The 13,613-nt window shown below is 53.4% G+C and overlaps 5 protein-coding genes across 5 annotated transcripts; 4 read left to right on the top strand and 1 right to left on the bottom strand.

The window, feature by feature from the left end:
- Positions 1-2,064: 2,064 nt before the first annotated feature.
- On the top strand, positions 2,065-2,559 carry PG997_013921 (uncharacterized protein; the record flags this gene model as incomplete). Its single annotated transcript, XM_066818235.1, has 2 exons — positions 2,065-2,398; positions 2,468-2,559. 2 exons carry the CDS (start codon positions 2,065-2,067, stop codon positions 2,557-2,559), a joined length of 426 nt encoding a protein of 141 aa, XP_066663927.1.
- Positions 2,560-3,697: 1,138 nt separating this feature from the next.
- On the top strand, positions 3,698-4,918 carry PG997_013920 (40S ribosomal protein eS1; the record flags this gene model as incomplete). Its single annotated transcript, XM_066818234.1, has 6 exons — positions 3,698-3,711; positions 3,951-4,035; positions 4,120-4,145; positions 4,211-4,280; positions 4,340-4,711; positions 4,775-4,918. 6 exons carry the CDS (start codon positions 3,698-3,700, stop codon positions 4,916-4,918), a joined length of 711 nt encoding a protein of 236 aa, XP_066663926.1.
- A 1,604-nt stretch (positions 4,919-6,522) lies between these two features.
- On the top strand, positions 6,523-7,466 carry PG997_013919 (uncharacterized protein; the record flags this gene model as incomplete). The annotated part of the gene is made up of 5 exons (XM_066818233.1): positions 6,523-6,595; positions 6,731-6,801; positions 6,858-6,911; positions 6,985-7,146; positions 7,203-7,466. The coding sequence occupies 5 exons, from the start codon at positions 6,523-6,525 to the stop codon at positions 7,464-7,466; spliced, it is 624 nt and encodes a 207-aa protein (XP_066663925.1).
- A 364-nt stretch (positions 7,467-7,830) lies between these two features.
- PG997_013918 (uncharacterized protein) lies at positions 7,831-9,170 on the bottom strand (the record flags this gene model as incomplete). The annotated part of the gene is made up of 5 exons (XM_066818232.1): positions 7,831-7,862; positions 7,941-8,247; positions 8,356-8,551; positions 8,706-8,870; positions 8,959-9,170. 5 exons carry the CDS (start codon positions 9,168-9,170, stop codon positions 7,831-7,833), a joined length of 912 nt encoding a protein of 303 aa, XP_066663924.1.
- Positions 9,171-10,177: 1,007 nt separating this feature from the next.
- PG997_013917 (uncharacterized protein) lies at positions 10,178-12,466 on the top strand (the record flags this gene model as incomplete). Its single annotated transcript, XM_066818231.1, has 7 exons — positions 10,178-10,305; positions 10,376-11,053; positions 11,111-11,148; positions 11,270-11,438; positions 11,487-11,755; positions 11,819-12,203; positions 12,268-12,466. 7 exons carry the CDS (start codon positions 10,178-10,180, stop codon positions 12,464-12,466), a joined length of 1,866 nt encoding a protein of 621 aa, XP_066663923.1.
- Between the last annotated feature and the right edge of the window lie 1,147 nt (positions 12,467-13,613).

Here is a 13,613-nt window from a genome sequence, read left to right as displayed (position 1 = left end):
CGCCCGTACATTGCTTGCTTTACCTACCTACCCCACGCCTTTCGGTATCTTGCTGCGCTGCGAAAGCACAAAAGCCTTGTGATCTTGTCCTACCCCGAAGTGCAGTGCAGGAAATGCCGTGCAGGATGAGAGGCAGCAAATGGAGCTTGCCGCGCATGCATATTGATTGAGGAGTCAAAAAAAAATGATTTGCAGTGATGGAGTTAGTTACCCCATAATGCCTCAAACAGCCCCGTGTTTCTGATTTTCTGCCACAACGACCGCATTTGCCGTTCCCATCACAGCAGTCCGGTAGATAGGAGACTAATGGAAAGCAGGTATTTAGGATGTAGGTAGGGCTGGCTATATGCTGTGATGCATACCATACCATTACAGCAGCAACGTCGGTGGCGGCAGCAACCAGGAAGCAACACAAGTCAATGTACACCACGCCCAGTCCAGTCACCATAGAGCCAAAGCATCGATTGCTTGGTTTTGGGTTGCGTCCGTTGCCTGTATCACAGCGGATGCTTTTGGGTTTTTGGAGAGCATTGCCGCCGAGTGTGTTTGTCTGACAAACTTTCGGTTCGGGCATATGGGGCCGACGGAAGCATTGGACTTTTTTTATTTTTCCCAGCATGAACAATATGTGACGGACGTAATTATATGGGCGGCTGAGGCGTGGAGCAAAAGAAGTCAACGGCCGTTCCAGAAAAACAACGTCGTCTTCCACCAAGCACAAGCAGCCCAGGGTGGCGTCGCGTTCGGCGATTGTGCCCCCTTCTTTTCCCCTCCATCACATCACCATTACCAGAATTCATCTCTCCCCCGCCCTTACTGGAAGCACAATCGAAGACTTGATCGGGGCCACGACCAGCCACGCCCCCGAGTCTTCCCAGTCACCGGTGCTCTGGGCCCTTTGCCGAACGCGCCGTGGATGGGAGGGCTGCACGTAGACGTAACCGATGGAGGAGGGTGGTTTCCTCCTATTGCTGACCGCGTATTCAGCATGATACGACAGCGTCTGGGCCTAGCCATTGGGGGGGGTGGTGGGTGGTGGTGCAGGCTAGTAGGTGCAGGAGGAGGATCTTTGATAAAAGTATTGAATGGAAAAGACAAGGATGGTGGAACAAGACTTTCCCGTTTAATACGGGGGAAGACGGCTCCACACCACCCGGAAGCCTCCGCCAGTGGTTGGACGAGGGGGCTGACAAGCTCGAAAGATGGTTGGTTGTCTGGGTGGGAAGAGACACGACGACGACAACGGACAACGACGTCTTCTACTGCCAGCCAGACAAGACGCGAGAGACAAAAAAAAAAAAAAAAAAAAAAAGGGCCAGAAGCAGTCGCAATGTAACCACCTGGTAGGCCCGTAAGCAGCGCTTTTTTTTTTTGTCTGTCTTCTAAGTCGAGGCGCACGTAACAACATACAAACATGCAGCCCCGTATCTACTTTTCGCATCCCATTAAACCCACCCCAGCCTGCAGTTCTCGCAGGGTGTTGGCTAGGTTGGGCAGCCAGTTTGCTGCAGGCCAATGTACGCCCAAAAGGGCCGGAACACCATACAGCGCACACCACATCGTTCGAATCCCCGTTTGGATGACATGTGGCACTGTACTGGGCGTCCCACTAATAACTGTTTGCGCGGGTCTGGGAGCCGATGGTGTGTGTAGTGGTTCCCCTGGGCTGCCCTTGTCCCCTTTCGGTCCCCAGTGGTGCCTGGCTTGCAACTGCGGTAAGGACGAGGCACGAGGAGAGGGGGTGACTGGGTGACTGTCTGGAAAACGGGGCCTGGCGGTGTTTGCGGATGCAGCCGCCATGTCGACTTAACTTTGGGACGGTTACTGCCTTTCCCAACTCTAAAGAGCCCTTTTTCTTAACCTTCATCTTGTCTCGTGTAATTCTTTTCCGGTTGTTGATTGTTTACTTTGAATTTCTTCATTTTTACCAACTTCAACACCACACCTCACTTGAGTGCCACTGCGTGTCTGTACCAAGGAGAGAGATCGAGACAGACCTACCTCTACAACAGCAAAAGGAATTACCAGCCTACCAGATCAACCAACCAGAAACCCACATACAAAATGGCTAGCCCACCTTCCGACGCACATGGCCTTCGCAGCAGGGACTCATCGCCGCGGCCAACAGAGAGAAGCAGCAGCCGACGACGCCCAAGACTTTTGCGTGCCTGTGCCACCGAGCCATCTATCACCACTTCCAGTGCCTGCAAGGGCGTCATGACAAGCCCCAATTCTTGTCAACGGGCAACGGATCTGCTTAGCCGCGTCGCCGTCTCCAATGCCGCCGCCAGCAACTTCCAGCTGAGCTCCTCACCAACTTCGACGAGGAGCTTTGGCACCGATGCGAGCGACAAGGCGGCCTACCACTTGGACAGGGAGCTGATGCAGAGCAATGGATGTAGGTTGCTCCCCCTTTCGAATCCTTCTGGAAGGCAAAATGGAATGGTACTGACCCCAAAATGCACAGACTCCTCAGGAGGCTACTTCAGTTTCCCGAGCTTTGACACTTGGGATGTGGAGAACCAGGACGAAGACAAGTCCTTTGACAGCGCAACATGAAAGCAACCAGACACCACCATGGCGATGCTAGTGTCGATTGGGCCGCTTGCTGTTGAGTACGAGTTTCGTTGGTGATGAACCTGCTCGTTTGCTCATGGCGAGCCGGCCCCCTGCGTTTGGGGGTCGTTTCTTCTTCTTCTCCGGCCCCCCGGAAGGTTGTTGCTGCTGCGGTTATAGCTCCCCACGAGTAATGAATAATGAGGTGTAATGAAAGTTTCGTGCGGGATATTGGGAAGGAGCATGGCATTGGAAGCGAAAGCAATGGGAGTTTTTGGGAGTTCTCGAGCATTTGCATTGGGCCGGACAACTGGGAGGTTTTGCGTGCGCGCCGCGTACAGGTACAGGGTTTTTGGGTTTGGGTCGAACGAAATGGATATTTCGTGGGTTGACCTACCTGCTTTACATGTGTACCACCTCATCGTTTCGGGACAAGGAGAATCAGATACACCATTACAGGCCTGCCGAGCCTTTCAATCGATACATTATAAAGACTTGCTATAATGATGGACTCTTGCAGGTGTTTGGAGTGAAGTGACTGAGTGCATAGTAGCAGTGTATAGTAGTGCTAATGGTGACTAGCCCAAAGACTTGTACGAAAGGATTGGGCTGAGATACAGATACAGAGAGCAATGAGACGGAAGCAAATGGAGTGAAAGTGAAGGCAATCGAAACCTCCGACTCATTGAGATACAGATACAGAGAGGCCTTTATATACTAGGAGCAACTATACTGTGACACTTGATCCAAGTCATTCAATTGCTGATCTCTTGACTGGGCATTCGCCTCGTCCTTGGAATACATCCTGAAGCTGGACAAGATCATCCCCAAAGGATGTCACCAGTATCCACCTAAACCTCAAAGTCCCGTCCCCGACCGCTGCTGCTACACATAAGCTGAGCCGAGCCAGCAAGAGCCACACACCATTATTTTTTCCAAGTTGCGCCACACTAGCCACAACAAGCCCTACTCCACCGGAATCCTTTTCCCGCACAATTAATCAAGTGCACCACCAGATTTTCCTCTTTTCCAGGGCCCAGACTTGGTGCAAGAAGTTCACGACAAAAAACCACCACCAAACGACGACAGTCCTCACCTCAACACCAAATAGAATTGCGCGGCTACACATCCGATCGCAATCATGGCTGTGGGAAAGTGAGTCTACCGATTATTTCATTAAAGCACCCGTTCAATGCCTTGCGAAGGCGTTGTCGTTCCCAATCCGATACATGGCATATCTCGACCCAGCAGCAAACTCGACTTCGACGAATGCGCACATGACACCCTTGCATTACGCTCATCCTTAGCCCGTCTTCCCAACGCCTCGCAGCAGAACGCGTTCCGATGGTTCATTTTTGGGGGATGTTCGAGGGCTAACCACGGGCATTCAATAGGAACAAGAGATTGTCAAAGGGCAAGAAGGGTCTCAAGAAGAAGACCGTGGACCCCTTCTCCCGCAAGGACTGGTTCGGCCTCAAGGTGCGTACGGCAAAGAGGAAACTCATGCCAAGGACTTCCCTGCAAATGCGTGCCAGTACATTCTTGCTAACTTGATATCAATAGGCCCCCGCTCCCTTCAACATCCGAGAGTACGATTTCCGCTCCCTGCTCGATCGCTAGCTGAAGGCATATCTAACCCTTTTTTGTTCTATAGTGTCGGTAAGACTCTGGTCAACCGTACCACCGGTCTGAAGAACGCCAACGACGCCCTGAAGGGTCGCATCGTTGAGGTCTCCTGGCCGATCTCCAGAAGGATGAGGACCACTCGTTCCGCAAGGTTAAGCTCCGAGTCGACGAGGTCCAGGGCAAGAACTGCCTGACCAACTTCCACGGCCTGGACTTCACTTCCGACAAGCTGCGCTCGCTGGTGCGAAAGTGGCAGTCTCTGATTGAGGCCAACGTCACCGTCAAGACCACCGATGACTACCTCCTCCGCCTCTTCGCCATCGCTTTCACCAAGCGTCGGCCCAACCAGATCAAGAAGACCACCTACGCCGCCTCTTCCCAAATCCGTGCCATCCGCAAGAAGATGATCGAGATCATCCAGCGTGAGGCCGCCAGCTGCACTCTGCAGCAGCTGGTCTCCAAGCTCATCCCCGAGGTTATCGGCCGTGAGATCGAGAAGTCTACCCAGGGCATCTACCCCCTGCAAAACGTGGGTTTTCTCGCCGACAAGTCCTGGACTATATGAAGCTATATACTGACATTTCTTATTTAGGTGCACATCCGCAAGGTCAAGCTGCTCAAGCAGCCCAAGTTCGACCTTGGTGCCCTGATGACGCTGCACGGCGAGTCGACCACCAACGAGGACGGCCAGAAGGTTGAGCGGGAGTTCAAGGAGCGTGTCCTTGAGGAGGTGTAAAGGCACACATAGCGATTGTGACGATCTCTCTGGACATGGAACGGCGTGAGGGTTTTCTGCAAATGGCATTACGGTCTCACTTCTGATTTGCATCGGGCGCAGCTAAGGATAGCAGCGCATGTAGAGAGGCTGCCTCTCAGCCGATAAAAATGGGACGGTCAGCTTTTCATGAATTCATGGTTCTTTTTCTGCAATATGACGATGGGCAAGAGAAGCCCGCGGAGCCAAAGGGGTATGCGATGCTGGCCATGTCTTTGCTGGGATACCAAAAAATAATGAATGTGCACGCACGGCCGAGATGGTTGACGAAGTACGGAAAGACAAAAAAAACTCTCACAACTTGAGCTGTCCAGACGTTGCAATACCGAGCCGAATGTGCCATGGTGAAGCCTGAAAACTACATACCTAGCATACTTGCATATTTTTGTGACGCGTGAAAGAAATATTTGCCAGGTGCTACCATATCACGATATCAGGAACGCTGGTCATGTGTGCATGGATATCATCATGCTCATGCTCAGTCAGCCTATCAGGATGGCATGCAACTTATCGGGTGTAGCTCCCCCACGTCATGCCAACCAACCCTTCACGGCCCCCGACATGCTGCCTGACTAACAACAAACAGCACACTCAGTCGAGATGCCACTCTCTTTGTTTTGTCTGCCTACTTGATCACGATCCTATCGTTTGATTTATTATTCCTCATCTCCACATCTGTTTTACTGCTGTCCTTTGAGGTGCTGCTACTGGGCTTAAACTCTGAAGCTCGGTTGAGCGCCCCCTGTAGACAAGAAACGGGCAAGTGACGGCCTGCGACCTAAGCTGCACTTACAAAAGCACCAGATCAACAAAAACGAAGCCTGCGCCTTAATTCTCGCACGTACATCCATACTGCCTGCTCCCCTCGCATCCTCTCCTTGATCAGTGTTAGGGCGACCTAGACCCGCCTCGCTTTTCCCATCTAGAAGGCTTTCCACCCTTCTAATAACACCTCAAAACCTTGATACGAATCAGCCTTGGCCCTACTGACCAGACCACCTGAGAAACCCCAGCTCAGCCCAGCCCAGCCCGGAAAGCACAGACTCCTTGGAACGATCGGATTCTACCTACCACTCACCCACTACCAGAGAAACCTCGACTCTCCCCGCAAGTCCGCTCTTCCACACCTGAATACCTGCTCCGTCTTCACCTGCAACGTGCAAAGCCAGCCAACTCAACGGCCTAGTCCGCATTTAGGTCATTGAATAAAAGCCATCTCTCGCACGTTCCCGTCTGGCAATAATCATTCCCACCGCCAACAACGCATCCTTATTAACAGCGCCCTGGTTCCTAGCTCCATTCCCTAGCACCGGACCTGGCGACCTTCTTTGACTGTTCCATATAGCTCCAGTGCTCAAAGCTTACGGAAGCTGTCCCGGGTCAATGTGCTGCTGCTGCTGGCCTTGTTGTTGTTATTAATATACCAGTCCTGTTTCTTGGGTCTTTTTTCCGGCTTGCCAGTCAGTCGTTATTGTTGAAGCTCGCCACTCCTCCTTCTCTCATCGCATGGGTCTTGGATATTCCGTTCGCATCACCGCTACATCCACCAAAATCATATCGTCACCATGGCTTCCGAGGATACGATTCCTGTGCTCAAGGTGCTAATCATCGGCCCATCCGGCGCCGGGAAGAGTGCTTGTACGTCCCATTCACTACCCGTCTGACCCCTTTACATTCGTTCATTTGCAGCGTGCCCAAATGACGGCATCTTCACGGGCCCACATTCGTCTGAACATCCCCGAGGCTGCGAAGGCTGACTAGAAACCATCACAGTATTGCTCAGATATTGCGATGACCAGTTTGATCCCGAATCATCTACTGCCACAATAGGCATTGACTTCAAGGTGAGACACCTCCAAGCAAGCAAGGTGAAACCTTACTGACCTGATTGATTACATAGTCAAAACACTTGGCTGTCCGCGGAAAGGCGTACAGACTAAACGTATTTGATACGGTGAGTTTGCCATATGAAATCTGCCATGGCAGCCAACCCCTCGTAAAGAGCAAGTCACTGATGAGACTTCCAGGCCGGGCAAGAAAGATTCCGTACTCTATCCACAAGTTACTACAGAGGAGCACATGGTGTGATTCTAGTATACGACATCTCCAGCAGAGCCAGCTTTGTCGGTATGGAGAAGTGGATAGATGAAGCCAAATCAAACGCGGCCCCCAACGCAGTTCTCTATCTAGTAAGCTACCAACGTTAAAACGGGCAAGGCAACGCCAAGCTGACCAAAATCTTCAGGTGGGAAGCAAACTTGACAAAGTGGCCGGAGGTGGCCGTGCAGTAACGTTTGAGGAGGGCCAGGCCTTTGCTGAAGCGAACGGGGCCTTGTTCTGCGAAGTCAGCGCCAAGACGAAGGAGAACATCAAGAGGCCCTTTGTGGAGGTCGTGGACCAGATTGTGCAGAAGCCCGACCTGCTAGCAGGCGCAGCACCGAGATCCAATAACACAACCTTGAACATCGGCAACCTGGGTTCTGACTATTCTTCGGCCTGCCCTTGCTAAGCGGCCATACCACAACCTTGTTTATTGCGGGTTAGCAGTGGTTCGGGTATCTCACCAACGGATGCATGGGGAATGGAACATTGAAGCATCACTCTAGTTGTTTATGAGGTCATGGCTTGGGGTTAGGCGTTATGGGATATACACAATAGGGCGTCCCCCCCCTTTTCGCGCGAGCGTCTATGTTATATAGCTGGGTATATCACCCTCTAAGAAAGAAGAATGCAACTTTTGTCTATCATATACCTCTATCGGTCCCATCGTCGACTGGCTCAGCACAAACACTGCGATTGGTATGCTGCAGCCATTATGCCAGAGCCTTCATTCTATCCAGGGAATGTGTCTCCTTGATGATCTACATTGGAGTCTACTCCTTCGGCTCAAGGAACTCGGTTACAGCTAAAGTAAGGGAAAACTTGTGTTAGCAAGCTGAGTATAGTGAGAAGGGTATATATATCTAACGCAGAACCTGCTTACCTTTCAAGAACTCCTCGGGCTTCTCCGAGATGAGCCAGTGGCCGGCGTCGATGTCGACGAGCTTGAAGCACGGGAAGAAGCGGCCGATGAGGGGGATGACCTCGTCGGGCACGTACTTGCTCTGGGTGCCGCGGACGAAGAGGGCGGGGCGCTCGAAGCGGGCGCGCTCCGGGTCGGTGAAGGGGAAGCCGCCCATCTGGTCGAGCTGGCGGCCGAGGATGCCGAGGGGGACGCGGAACTTTTGCTTGGGGTCGCTGGGTTCGGGGCGGTGCAGGTTGCCGAGGAGGAATTGGCGGACGGGGAGTTCCTGCAGTGGGTGGTGCCGTCGTCATGTCAGTTTTGGGTTCCCGAAGGCCGTTTCTTTCTTCTTCCTTTCATTCCCCGGGCGTATATGGATGCGATGCTATGGACGAACCTTTTCGTAGTCTTGTAGGATCTTGTCGGCCTCGCTCTGCTTCGTCACGCCCGCCTCCTCGATCCGCTTCATGCCTTGCACGTACTTGCCGAAGCTGCTCTCGAGGATGGCGTTGACGGGCGCGTTGTCCACGGAGACGATGTCGCGGATCAGGCTCGGCTGCGCGAGCGCGAGCGCCATGGCGGCCTTGGCTCCCCTGTATATTTGTTTGGACAAGTCAGACGCTATTATGTTCCTCTCGTTCTCGTCCCCCTTCTCCTTGAAAGTCTTGTTGTATTTCTCGTAGAGAGCGGCGCCGTGGTAAGTTGTCGCTTTGGGGGACGGACGGGCGGGCGGATGGCACAACCTACATTGAATGGCCCAGCAGAGTAGGTTGCTTCAACTTGTGTTCCTCGATGAAGCCGGCGACGTCCTCCGCCATTGCCGAGTAGTCGTGCTTATGGTCGTGGGGCGATTCGCCGTGGTTGCGCAGATCGATGGCGAATACATGGCGGTTGAGGTCGCGCGCCAGGACCCTATAAGAAGCAGACACCCATGTCAACAATACCGTTTCTCTCTGCCTGTATTTCTCGGTCGGCCGGCCGTTTCAGTGACTATACGCACTTGCTTATACCCCGGTTGTTCTTCTTGGACCCGAACAGCCCGTGCATGACGATAATGGGCGAGTCGTTCGCATCGCGACCATCTTTGGAGGGCGCATGGTGGTCGTAGGCCAGGGTCAGGCGGGAGCCGGACGAGTATTGTCGGATCGAGAAGGTCGGCCGGGAGGAGAGCCTTGCTATCCGGAAAGCGGCGGAGGTGTAGAGGCGGGACATGGTTGTGGAAGAAGAGGGCGGCTCCGGGCGCTTCTGGCGCTCAAATCAATGGGCACCGGGAGGGGCAGAAGAAAAGAGCCGCACGCGAGTTATGAACTGAAGAAGGCTTAGGGAATAGTAGATGCGAAGCGAAGCGCGCCTCCCTAATCGAGTGCGATCGCGAAGTTTTTGCCGGGGCGGGTCCATCGCCAATGCCGCTGTTGGCAGAGCTTCAAATTTGAGGATTCCGGCTAGTGCCGAGCTCGGAGCGGACCTATCGACGTCATCCCAGCTAGCGTTTGTTGCTGCGATGGAGGGTTGCCATGCTGCCGGTAGCACAGCGAGAATTCGATATCGGAATTCGATGCCCATGCAAGATCTTTACTGAGCTGGCAATTTGTCGACATGTGCAGAAAGTTGTGAGTATTTGTTTCGCAAAGCATGCCATTAGGGACGCCGTTGACGTCGACGTGCAGCTGCGGTATGTTCGTCGGCCATATCTTCAGGAAGCATGTATATACTTCAGCCCATGGTGAGATATATTCGGGACCCAATTTGAATAGGGTTCAACATTGCCCTTGCTTTTCTTCAGCGTGGCGTTTTCATGGGATCACTTCGGACGAAGAAGCACTTCGCGAATATCCCGTCAAGACTCGCGACAGGCAGGGAGGTAAACAGCAAGGTACGTACATGTGGGTTGGGCCTGTGTGGAAGTGGAGGCTGCCTAAGCCTAAGCCTAAGCCTTACCGAACGGAGTCTTGGCTGAACATTGAAGCGAATCCCGTAGCTAAAGATTCCAGCTGACGGAACGGCCGGCTTTGAAGCACTTTGACTCAACTCCGCTTTATAGGACAAGACACCCTCATCCCCAAGAGACCAACGGGCTGCCTTTGGTTGCTTTTGGTGCCGAATCGTTTAGCCTGTTAGCCTGTCCTGTCGAGTACACGGGCTTTGGATCCCGCACGACACGGCCTTGAGCTACATCCAGTGAGTGACCAGCCCGACGGGCTGACCGTTGTACACACACCATGGACCCCGTGCCCGTCCCACCCCAATCCAGCAAACAAACGCAGTCGGTTCCGTACGGACAAGCCTGTAGCAACTGTTCGCACGCGAAATGCCGATGTATACCTCAGAGTAGTGGTGTCTGCGAAAGGTGAGCGATTCGCACTGTTACCTCCGTACACTACCTACTCTCACGAGATCTAATAATACCCACCCTTTAGATGTCAGCGGCTGAAGAAAGTGTGTACTCCAGCCCCAAATGTGCGGAAACGCAAGCCCAAGAACCAGGCTTCGACCTCAAAACGTGCCCGCATTGAAGAAAAGCTGGATGATCTGGTCTCGTTGCTACAGTCGCAAAATGCCGCCAAAGCATTGACCGACCTGGGCGGCAGCGGCCGGACAAACGTAAGCTCGCCTGCCTCACAGCCATGGCCGCCATCAGCGTCCGTGGAGCCAGATGTCGACCTCAGCTGCACCGGCAGTGGACTACCCGCAGCAGGCCTTCCGCCTTGTCCTATGCCCGGCCCAGAGGTCTCAGGATTGCGAGGCTCGGGGTTGCCGCCTCACAATGCCTCCTCCTACGATACCCCTGAATCTCTGACGGATGGGGCTGACATCGGAGGCCTTTCGTACGCCGAGGCGGAGGTGGTCCTCCAGACCTTTCGCACGAAAAGGCTCCGTCACTTCCCGATCCTTTACCTCCCGCCCGAGATGACGGCTCAGGATCTTTGGCGCGAGCGCCCCTTTCTGTGGTTGGTCATCCGGGCCGTCTGCTCTCGGTCTGTCAAAGAACAGAATGTTCTTGCGGACAGGATACGGCAGACGATTGCCAGGAAAACGATTGTCGACTGCGACCGTGACCTTGACATGCTCCAAGGTCTCTTGGTTTTTCTTGGATGGTGAGTGGCATACCTGCTGCAGAGGTAGTGAAGGACAGGGCTGACGATACGTTCAAGGTGTGCGTATTTCTCATATGGGAAACCTTTTCTCTGTAGTAAGTCAATTCGTCGTCGAACCCGAATACTTGCAAAGCAGGGGTGATAAAGATCCCCTCTTGGTTGCTATGGCTAACTGTTGCTTCCATACAGCCATGTGCAATATGGCGATATCTGTAGCTTTCGACCTTCGCATCACCAGACCCGCGCGAGAAGACATGATAGCGCACCCATACATGAATTGCTTCACGGCGTATACCTGGCGCAATGGGCCGAAGGGTCTTAATATCCCACCTCCTAGCAACGAGACTCGTAGGGCACTCCTTGCATGTTTTATCATTTGCACAAAGTAAGCACCCAGCCTGCTTAGACCCAGGGGTTCTGCTAATCTCTCCAGCATATGTTCGTTCATGAAGTTTGATGTCGTCCAATGGTCGCCGCCCCTGTCGGATTGCATGACGAAATTGGCCGAAAGCCGCGAGACGCCTGCCGATGAAGTTCTCATAGCTCTCGCGAAAATCGGAAAGGTGTCGGAAGATGTGTCCCGTCAGTTTAAAGGGCCTGAAGATCGAGAGAAAGCCGCCCCGCCATATCTTCTTGTCAAGGCGTTTCTGGATTCGCTCCAGCAGGTGAAAGAAGGGTTTTCTCCCGAAGTGCTACAAAACGGTGAGCAAACATCTACTTCCATCTCTACAGAGAATATGTTGTGTTGTTAACTTGACCGAACAGACGTGGTCATCACAAACATCCAAAGCACCCGTATCTTGATCTACGAACTGGCCGTGTCCCACCAGCCCCCATCGGTCTACTCCGGCTTCGAGTACCGGCGCATCGAGTACCTGCACGCGTGCCTGCAGGCGACCAAGTCGTACCTGGACAATTTCCGCGTGCTGGACGCCGCGTCGATCCCCATGTGCTGCTCGTCGATCCTGTTCCACTTCGCGTGCACGATGAAGGTGCTCTACCGGCTCCTGCTGCTCGAGGACCCGGGCTGGGACCGGGCGGCGGCGCGCAAGGAGGCCGACATCGTCTACTACCTCGAGCAGGCGGCGGCCAAGTTCGAGCAGGCGCACCAGGTCGCCGGCATCGACAACGCGGACTCGGAGGGCGACCTGTTCAAGCGGGCCGGGGCCGCGCTGCGGTTGACCATGCCCACGTGGCGCGCCGCGCTCGACCAGATCTCGGGGAGGCGGGGGTGCGGCTGGGGGTGGTGGCATGGCGCAGGGCGCCGGCGCTGGCGGACAGCCAGGAGTATCAGGAGCAGCAGGAGCAGGAGGTGGCCCGCCGGGCGGGCACCACTCGGTGGATACGATGCTCATGGAGTCGATGGAGGACAATTGGTTGTCCGAGATGTTTCTCACTTGGGAGGGCAGCTGAGACTAAGGTTGTCTACGGGAATATGGGGCTGGCACATTTCATCCTGTTTTAGATCTCTCACTGAGTTGTATCATAGTGTAGGTACTTTTCCCAACCTCTTCAGCTTAGGATGATTGGTATGATAGCCAAATATTGCCTGTGCCCTCATAAGGGAGGAAGTGGCTTGTGAGGCGCAAGCCTACGCCCGAATCCAAATGGTCCGATGCCGACTATCGTCGTCTGCATGCGGATTTGTAGGCAAGAGGAAAATAAACCACATGAACAGCAGGTAGCGAACCGAGCCTGTGCCTTACTTCGCAAAATGGCGCCATGGCGACTTGGGTGTTAATGCGAACAACGAGTAAGGGAACCAAAAAAGCCTGCGACGAGACAGGCATTTGAGCCGTCCTATAGACGTCGAGTATCTAACCGCACGACAAGCTCATTCGCCGGGATGTCTAAACTTAGGTAATGCTCGCTTATGGAATGTTGCATTCTCACTCGTCCATGCTTTGAAGGGGCGTCGGTTACACGAGGGGTTATTAGCCTCATCTCTTACGGACGGGAACGAGGAAAAGCTTGGCATATGGAGGCTTGAGACTAATACTACTAATCCTATACGTACGTTGGCAGTATTACTAACCTGCTTTGTAGAGATTGAAAACGGCAAAAACCCCGGCTACATAGTTCAGGCGTGCTACTATCATTGGTAATGGCGGTCGGTGTCGGTTCCAAAACCCCGTATGTCGGGAAACTATTCTTTCAATTGATTGGTATAAACGACCTAATGAGGAAATTACTGGTCCGGCGTTCGGGATTGGTTGGGGGTGCAACACTTGCCGCATGGTAGCACTTCCAATTGGACTTACAGCAAGCCATAGGGGGAAAAACAAATACCTAACTACATCCTTCCTCCAGCCCCTATATAGGTCAGCCGCTTTCGGTAGAGAAAACAGAGAAAGAAAAGAAAAGTAAAACATGGATGAATCAGAGACATTTGGCTGGGGTACCGCATCTGCAATGAACCGGTCTTGATTCAGATTTCGTATGACACTACTCCCACCGGACTTTCACCTTTGTCCCTGTTCCCCGGCGTGCTGGTGGTCGTCGTCGTCGTCGTCCTCCCTCGTCTTTTTGTTGGCTTGCCATTTTTCTTTCTCTTCCCCCT

Source organism: Apiospora hydei (assembly GCF_038363865.1).
Source record: "Apiospora hydei strain CBS 114990 chromosome Unknown utg000009l_segment0_segment0, whole genome shotgun sequence".
NCBI classification, from domain to species: domain Eukaryota; kingdom Fungi; phylum Ascomycota; class Sordariomycetes; order Amphisphaeriales; family Apiosporaceae; genus Apiospora; species Apiospora hydei.
This window is presented reverse-complemented; position numbering and strand designations above follow the sequence as displayed.